We start from the raw sequence: 9,568 nt of genomic DNA on the forward strand, positions 1-9,568 counted from the left end.
ATAAGATTTTCCTGTCAGGTTTGCTATTCCTTATATTTAGCTGCAGACTAGTGAAATTTAGTGAAGGCTTGTAGTAGCTGTGCTTGTGATAAGCTTAATTTTTGTGTAAAACTTCATCTCAGAATTGTTTTCATAATGTTTTTTTTTAAATTGGATGCCATGTATTTTGTCCTTTATTTGATTTTTAGTTTCTTCTGGAATGCATGTGTTTATGTATCATATATCTCTGCCTAAGACAATGCGTGGGGGGGTTAAGTTTGGAGGCTTTTTTTAAGGAAAAATGTCTCTATATCTTAATCCTAAATATTTTCTTTCTCTTGTGTTTTTGACTTAGGAATTTTATGTGCTTGGTGGAGATGGAAAAGGAAGAAAAGCAAGCTGGCCTCCTGAAGAAAGAAGGCAGCAAATATTTAATGGAACTTCTTTTCTGTGAAACCATGTTTTGAGTGTTCCTCCTCGACATTGTCCAAAATATCCTAGTATCAGCTGATTGCTATGATTGGAAACCTGGCTCATCAAACAGTGTACACTGGGAGAAGCCTGCTTAGGATAATAAATTTTCTTTTGTTTCTGAAAGTCTCTAAGAAAGCACTGTAGACATCTACCTGTTATTAACTCTGCATCTTGATTGAGCAAAACTAGTCTTTGAAGTGAACAGAAACAGAGCCTTTTTGGAAACTTGTATTGAACATGACTCATGGAGAAGAGCTTGGCTCTGAGATGCACCAGGATTCTGTTGTTCTAACTTACCTAGAGGGATTACTAATGCATCAAGCAGCAGGAGGCTCAGGTACTGCAGTTGACAAAAAGTCCACTGGGCATAGTGGGGAGGATCAAAACTTTAAGATTTCAGGAAATATATTTCCCAGCTGCCAGAGTAATGGTCCCGTTCTTAACACAAGTACGTATCGGGGATCTGGCATGCTGCACCTCAAAAAAGCAAGACTGTTGCAGTCTTCAGAAGACTGGAATGCAGCAAAGAGAAGGCGGTTGTCTGATTCCATTGTGGATTTAGATGGAAAAAAGGAAGCTTTGTTGGCTGGCATGGTTGAAAATGTGCCTAAAGGCAAACAGGATAGCACATTACTTGCCTCTTTGCTTCAGTCATTCAGCTCTAGGCTGCAGAGTGTTGCTCTGTCACAGCAGATTAGACAGAGTCTTAAGGAGCAAGGGTATTCTCTTAGCCATGATTCTTTACAAGTGGAGAAAGATTTAAGGTGCTACGGTGTTGCATCCAGCCACCTGAAGACTCTGCTGAAGAAGAGCAAAGCAAAAGATCAGAAGCTGGACAGCAGCCTGCCTGACATCACTAAGAACCTGCCCAAGGAGAGGTTTATAGAATCTCCTCATGCAGTGCAGAGCAGCCCTAAGGTGATGAATGAGCCCCTGTCGTGTGCTGCAAGATTACAAGCTGTTGCAAGCATGGTAGAGAAACGATCCAGTCCTGCTGCTTCGCCCAAGCCCAGCGTAGCGTGCAGCCAGCTGGCTTTGCTCCTTTCCAGTGAAGCCCACTTGCAGCAGTACTCCAGGGAACATGCTTTAAAAGCACAAAATGCCAATCAGATTGCAAGCGAGAGACTTGCAGCAATGGCCAGGCTACAGGAGAGTGCTCAGAAGGACATGGGCCAGTTTGGTTTGGCCAAGGGAATGACAAGCCATCTCAATGGTCAAGCAGGATCATCCCCCAAAACAGCTGCTAGCAAAGGCAATATGGCACCGTTTCAGAGTTCGGTGGGAATCGTGCACTCGCCTCCCAAAACTGTGGGATACAAAAGCACTGTGGAAAGGAGTAACCTGAAAACCTCTCCCAGCAACAGTTTGCTCTTGCATCTGCTGAAAAGCCAGAATACCACCAAGCACGTCAAAGGGCGTGAGCAGAGTGAGAGAGCCAGCATTTTTGAAGACAGCAGCACACCAACAACTGTTGATGAGTATTCAGACAACAATCCCAGTTTTACAGAAGACAGCAGTGATGATGAAAGCTCCCATTCTAACTGTCTTCCTATAGACCTATCCTTTAAACAGAGGACAGATAAACCAGATGCAGGTCCACCTGCATCACTGGATAACCTGACTCAGTCCTTGCTTCGTAACTGGGATCCAAAAGTTTCCTGTCCAGAGAACAAGGAAGAGAAAGACACTCCGAAAACTTCTAAGCTGAATCCCCACCAAAAAGTAACACTGCTTCAGCTGTTACTTGGGCATAAGAGTGAAGAGCAGGTAGACAAGAGTAACGATCCTCAGGGACCACACAGTACAGCTGATGTGGCAAAATTCACTGTACAGACTGGGAAAAGGACTCCTGTTACCGACAGTCCCAGTGCCAACCGAATGACTCCGTTAAGCACTCCCCCCTTGCTGGCTTCTACAAAAGCAGACTCTCCCATCAATCTCTCACACCAGTCGCTGGCTGTCAAGCGAAGCTCGCCACCCTATGCCTGCAGCATCCAGACAGACAGACTGATGAATTCTGCATCTAAACATTTGATAGACCTGTCCAAAAGCAAAGAAATTCAAGGAGCTAAGCTGAGCAGGACCGATAGTCCCCAGAACCCCTCGGCATTCAGCGCCAGCAAGCTGCTGCAGAACCTGGCTCAGTGTGGCATGCAGAGTTCCATGTCGAGTGAGGAACAAAGAGCTAGCAAACAGCTGCTGGCAGGGAACATGGATAAACCTGTGGGCTTGATTGATAGATTGAACAGCCCTCTGCTTACGAATAAATTGAGTATGCATGAAGAAAATAACAAACTATTCAGTTGTCAGCCCTCACCCTCTGAACAAGGACTTCCAGGTTCGGAAATAGAAAATCTCCTTGAAAGGCGCACTGTCCTTCAGCTGCTTCTGGGAACTCCCAATAAAGGTAAAAGTGAAAAGAAAGAGAGGATGCTTTTAAGAGATGAAAGTTCTCAAGAACAGACAGACAAGGCTTTGAATGAGCAAATATTGACGGTGAAAATAAAAACTGAACCATCTGACGAATCAAATGTTCCTTATAATTCAAATGCACAACAAGTAAGAGAATGCAAGGGTAACAAATTCCAAGGGTTTGCTCATTCACTGCAGAGAAACACAGCTGCTTCTCCAGCATCCGAGGAGGTGAAATCTGAGCCTATTTCACCTCAAGATTTCTCTTTTTCCAAAAATGGCCTGCTAAGTAGGTTGCTGAGACAGAATCAAGACAATTACCCTGCAGATGAGCTGGACAGGAGTCACAGAAACAACGAGCTGACACACCTTGAATCCAAGAGTCTTTGCACAGTACCGAAGAAGAGGAAGCTTCATGCTGAGCCTTTGGAAAGCCCATTAAAAAAGATGAAAAGTAATGTGTCTGATGCTGGAAACAATCACGCTTCTCCTACCGAGGCACTGTATGGGCCTTTGCTTAACCAGCAAGAACTGAAATTCAGCAGAAGTGATGCTGAATTTAAATATGCTGCAAGTCATGGTTCAAATAGTGAAACTGAAAACAGGAGTTGGTCTAGAGATAGTAAAGGCTTTAATGTGTTGAAACAGCTGCTTCTCTCTGAAAACTGTGAGAGAGATCTGTCACAACATAGGAATAACATACTAACAGAGGGCAAGAAAAAAGGAAACAAAACCAGTGCAACAATCAATAAACCTGAATTCACCATTTCTTCAGTAAGATCATTGGTGGGAAGCCCCGTGCAGCAGAACAATTGTGTAGATCACAGAACATTTCAGTATCCTGTAGCAGTAAAAAGTCCGGCCAGCTCCCCCTTCCCTGAACATCTGGGGAGTACAGTGTCCAGGCTGGAGTCCGACCAGTTCAGCATGTGTTCCGTGCCCAGTGAGAAGGGCCCCATCAGATGGGTGATCACGGGCGTGGACAAGAATGATTATGAGAAAGACTCTCCAAGACTGACCAAAACCAATCCAATATTGTACTACATGTTACAGAAAGGTGGCAGCTCTGTCAGCAGCCAAGAAGCACACGACAAAGAAATTTGGAATGAACCTTCATTTACTGAGAGTTCAACTCGTGTTACAATCAAAGAGGAGTTGACATCTGACACAGAGCTTAAAACTCCTTTTAGTAATTTAAGAAGCCCTTACAACAGCCATATGGGGAGTAACACCTCCCATCAGCATGGTGGTGTGAATGGAGAAGTGCATGGACTTCTGGAAAAAGTGCGAACAATCAAAAAAGAGCCAGAATAAACTGCAGCCTCCTCAGTGAGTTTACAATCAGCGGTTTTGAATCTTTGTTAAAAAAAAAAAAAAGAAAAAAAAGAAAAAAAGAAAAATGAGTATGAACTTCACTACTGTATAAATTGAGCATGATTTTAAAAAAAAGCATGGTCTAATTGAAGCGTTTTCATTTGATAAACTTTTTATTTTTCTGGTGATGTTATTTAAAATACATGTAGATAAAATTTGCTTTACAGTAGATTGTCACAAGGAAACTAGAAGGGTTGTAATTTGTAAAAGACATTCTGTATGTATCCAATTAAGTTATGACTACTCTTTGATCAGAGTCTTATTTGGATCTGCAAGCTTTTGGTATCACATAAAGTGTAAGCGTACAGCCTAGGTGGTGGTAATGCTGCGTTTCCTCCCTCCCTGTAAAATAATCCTTATTTTTTTGAAGCCTGAGCATAGAGACAGTGTACTTTTTTTTTTCTTGAATGTTTTAATATGTTTTGTGAAATTTTAAGAATAACTTTTAAGAAGTGGGGCAGTCCGTCCAAGGTATTAGCTCGTCATATTGGAAAACCTGCGTCAGTGTTAATAATTGAAGTGCACTGAAATGTATTTTTTAGTGCTTCCAAAATTTATATTGTTATTTTTAAATCTTGTTTGTGGTCCTGCCAGAATAGTGGTGTAAAATATATTTTTCTTCCTTGCCCTGCTCTCAACAAATGCCTTCCTCAGAATTCTTAGCCATAGTTATGAGTTACTAGTTAGAATTAAGAGGTTTTTCTAGGTTTTTATAAAAAAGGCAGATTTTCACAGGCCATGCAAGTACTGCATGAGTCCTTTTGTCGGCACATTCCTGTCACTTTCCTGCCTAAAAGGGGAAAGCCAAAATGCCTCTTGGAGTAGTGTGATTGAGAAGGCTTAGTTACATCTATTCAGTGGGGAAAATGCTGGAAAGCTTGTGAAGGGGATGAGCAGAATTATGTGTTCAGCACCATCCTGCTTCCCTGTGGAAGAATAGCAACTGCACTAAAGCAGCACATCAGACTTCCACTCAAAGATGGAATAGGATTTTAATGAAAAATGTGTTGGCCTCTTCCTACAACCAGGGAAAAGAATCTATAATCTGCCAATATTTATTGCTCTCTGAACAGCTGATACATGGTTTAATGCACTGCCCTTTCACTGCAGAAAATCTGGCTTTAGAATAATTTTCCAGGTAGCACTGAGGATAAAACTGTGGTTTTGTCATGTTCTGTAATGGATAGTGGGATATATCTGAGAAATCCTTCCCTGCCCTTTTCCTCAATCCCCACCTGTGCTGTGATTTGTAACATCTGGCAATATCAGCCTGAGATGGGAGGAACTGAAAATTGCAGTCAGAGCTGAGACATCTTAAAAGAATTGCTGGCTGGGGAAGAGTCGCGTGGCTCTGCTTTCCCGTTAGCACTGTCAGTGTTAACTCCATTTGCAGCCCTTATTTCTCTGGGGGCAGGAAGAGGACAAAATCCAGTTCCTCTAAATTATATGACATATTGGCAAGCAGAAGTTTTGCTGGACTTTTTACTCCCCTTAAAAAAAAAAAAAAATTCTCTGTGGCTTCTTGATTTCACTGGTAATCCTCTCTGCCATCAGCAAGCAGCTAAGCCATTGTCTTGCACAAATAATGAAAGCCTCACTCTGGTTTTATTTTGTCTGTTTTCTCCATCGCGAGCCAAAGACATGACAAAACTGCTGTTTGTGTCCATCCCATGTCTGCATAGCAGACATGAGTGATGGGGCATTTCGCTCTTTTCCATCTGGTTTGGTTTCAGAGATCCTTATCCCAGACTCCTGGCTTGCTGAGACAGAGCAAGCTGTCATCCCCCCCTTGTCCCTGTCCCCAGCCCAAGATCAGTTCCTCCTCTTTCCAGTGCAATTCCTACTGAAAGGGATTTCTTCTGTCTGACCGCTGGAAAATGCACCACTATTCTATTTTGCCTCCCTCTGGGGGATACCTTTCTTTAGGGAACACAAATATTTGGCAGTATCTGGTATAAAACATTCCCCCTGGTTTTTATGAGAAATAACAGAGCAATTTAAAGATATATTTTTATGTTACTTTGGTGAAGCATAATATATTAATGGGCTGTACAAAGAAGATTTATATTTTAAAACCTTCACACAAATCTAATATCATTTTAAATGTCATTGTCTGAAGTATAATATAAAAATAAAATTTTGTTTGTCTTTAATATTGCATTTATAAGTAGCCCAATGACAATTCAGATGTCTCATAGAATAATCATTAATGAGATAAAGTATATTTTGGATTGACAGTGGAACTGAATTCTTTTTATATGAGTCAACCCAGCAGAAATATTAAAAAGATGGTATTTGTTCCATCCATTAAATGTCTTTTAAAGTCTTAATTGATTATTTTTCTTGAAACAATGTGTATATAGGTAGCAAATATATACAGTATAGAATAATAGATGGTCCCCAGACTAAATACGGGGTTATAATTTGCTTAAAGAGCTCCACAGGAAAATACAGCATGAGAGGATGTGGAATTATCTGGCTGAAAAAACTTCTCCAAAGCTAAGTTGAGATGAGGAGTGGGGAAGAGATTCTAACCCTAAAAAAAAATAATACTGGAATCGAGCAATGCGCTGACCTTTGTATTTATTCTAGGGTATTCTATTGTTATAATATATACTTTTGAACATTTAGTTTTGAAAGTTTTGTAAAACAGTTAAGTTAAAATGTTAACAGTTTAACCAGTTAAGGATTTAGCTTTCTTTTTAGTTGATGCTAACAGAAGGGTATTGCCATTCTCACAGACGTCAGTAAACTCTAATATACAAGAATTTAAGTTTGGGACGTGGTGTTCATGGAAGAATCTTATCTCTTGTAGACATTGCACTCTCAAACAGCAGGTAACAAGGCTGAGGCCCTTGAGAGAGGGCAGGACGTGCCAAGGGAATGCTCAGTCAGCTGCTAAGTGGGCAGCTGCCCCCTCCTCTATGGAATTCTCCAGTATCACTGGTGTTACCCCCTCCCAGGGAAGAGAGGTCTTCTTTGAATCTGCCCCCTCCACATTTACAGCATTGACACCTTAGGACCAAAGGCTCTTTAAATTATTTTTTGTCTTGTAGCATGGGTGAGTAAAAAGGAGTTGCTGTTTTTATCCTTGGGGACTTTTCCACCAGAAAAGAGGGATGTGGGAGCTGGGTTTGTTGTCCCAGGAGGGACTGGTAGAGCTGGCCACGTTTTCCCAAGCAGCTCTAAGATCCCTGATTTCCACCAGTCCCTGTAGATTAATTGGGCATCTCTTGAGTAGCCCTTGGTACTCTCAGCAACTCCTGTTTCCTCTAGGCCCTTAGACTAGATTTGAAGCAAAATGGGGTCTTGGCAGATCTTGGCAGCAGCAGCTGTACAGGCAGAGCAGTGCAGGATCAGTGGGTGCTGGTGTGTGATCCCACCATCGAAGGAGCAGGGAGGGAGGGGAGAGCACATCCCAGTTCCAGCCAGCAGAGCCTGCTGGGGGGAAGCTGCCAGCAGCTCTCAGACCCGTGAGGAAGTGAGGTGGGGAATTGTCTCTATGCCACACTAGGAGTGCAATTGCAGCCTGAACTTTAACCTGAATTAACTCTGGCCCCACTCAGCTGGGAAGGGCTGGGCTGCAGCAGTTGCGTTGTGGAGACCCCGGTGCCTTGCTCGAGGGGGTGTCACCAGTGCCTGGTGGCGCGCCCAAAGCCGCTGGATTTGGGGATTGACTCGGAACTGCCACGCAGATGCTCCTTTGCTTTCCAGAGGGAAGTCTCTGGGACTCATATCCAGGTTTCTAGTGTCTCCTCTGCCAAAGCTTGAGGAGGAGGTGGTGGGTGACGCTTGATCACAGAATCCAAAGTGGAGAGCTGGAGGGCTTCTCTACTGATACCACATAGCTGGGCAGCTCAGTTTGAGAAGTTTATATGAGATCAAAAAGGGAATTCAGCCATAACTTTTACTTTTCGTAGCCATTTGCTCTTAGTGATGTTTTTAAATCTTTAATTTACAAATGTTTTTAAAAGAAAGAAATGAGTGGTTTAAATTTTCCCTGTTAAATGTTGGTGAAAGTATTACAGCTCTCATTGACGTCAGTGACATGATATTACCAGTTTGTTCTCTGCCACATCTTACAGAGGAGTAAACTGGTAAGTATATATTATATATATATTTATATATAATGTAAATATGTTGACTTGTTACGCCTATAATATGTTGAAATTGGTTTTTAAAAGGTGATGTAAATAGTGGTTTCCTTAATGAAAAATACATATTTTGTATTGTTCTAATGCAAAGGAAAAAAACCTTTTAATCTTTTTTGTTATGTATATTCCATGTATAAGTGTAAATATGATCACATAGGTTTAAAAACTTTTGCATGTATGTATACAGTTGCAAGTCTGGAAGAATGTATAGAAAAATTCTTTTATTTAAAGTTGTGATTAACTGCTGCATGAAAAGTGCATGGGGGACCCTGTGCATCTGTGCGTTGGCAAAAAAAAAAAGTCTTAACAAGTCAGGTCAGTTCAAAACACAACAGTATTCCACTTCTGGACATGACTTCTGCTGTGGTATTTTAGCTTTGTGAAAGAATGTGCTTCAATTCAAAAGGGTCTGGAAAAAAAAAATGCAAACCTACTTTTAAAACATGAAGTGCTCATACAACTATAATAAGTCATGCAAGTTCAGGACTCCATTTTGCGTAATTGAAATATTGTACCTGGACTATTCCATCCCTGTAAAACAAAGGAGTATTGATTTTCATTGCCATACATAAGAATTCGGGATTTTACCACAACCAGTTTTATTGTGATGTGTCTTCAGTAATTTAACTGGTCTCATTTTTTTTATTAGAAATTAATTTCCTCATGTGATGTCACAAAACTGTACATACTGCAGTGTGAAGTTTTTTTAAATCTTTCAGTGTTTACTTCCTGCAGAAGATTTGAATAAATGAGAAAAATGCATTGTCTTGATGGTTTTTAAATCTGCTTTATTTCATGTGTACTTTGTGTTACTGGAGTGTTAGTGGGCTCTTTGCATCAGTGCTGTTGATGCAAATTCTGACTGCAAAAGTACCTCAAGGAACTTAGGCACACACAGCCTTCAGCAAGGCTATTGACTGGAAGCTGAGTGTTGTGGAGCTGGAAATGAAGCAATCTAAATCAGATTAGCAGCTTTACTTCACAAAGCTCTGTATTATGTTTTATTTAAATACCCTCTGCTTATTGACTTGAAATCAGTGACCATAAACTGGAAGCCTCTAAGTGGGAATTCTCATGTGAAAATAATTTTGAATATTAAAACATTGTTCAGGTCCCTCGTGCAGGGCAGAAGGATCTGTTTTCCCACTAAAATCTACTTTGGTTCATATCACAAA

The 9,568-nt window shown here is 41.2% G+C and overlaps 1 protein-coding gene across 15 annotated transcripts in view; it reads left to right on the forward strand.

Annotated features, from left to right (window-relative positions):
- Positions 1 to 9,155, forward strand: part of NRIP1 (nuclear receptor interacting protein 1) — a 140,801-nt gene extending 131,646 nt beyond the window's left edge. For all 15 annotated transcript variants that reach the window (XM_085593724.1, XM_085593668.1, XM_085594144.1 and 12 more), the window contains one exon: positions 335 to 9,155. In XM_085593724.1, the coding sequence (XP_085449850.1) occupies positions 691 to 4,179 (3,489 nt within the window). In that variant the 5' untranslated portion in view covers positions 335 to 690 and the 3' untranslated portion in view covers positions 4,180 to 9,155. The remainder of the gene's footprint in view (positions 1 to 334) is intronic.
- The last annotated feature ends 413 nt before the right edge of the window (positions 9,156 to 9,568 follow it).

Source organism: Lonchura striata, chromosome 1 (genome assembly GCF_050655825.1).
Source record: "Lonchura striata isolate lonStrDom1 chromosome 1, ASM5065582v1, whole genome shotgun sequence".
Classification (NCBI taxonomy): domain Eukaryota; kingdom Metazoa; phylum Chordata; class Aves; order Passeriformes; family Estrildidae; genus Lonchura; species Lonchura striata.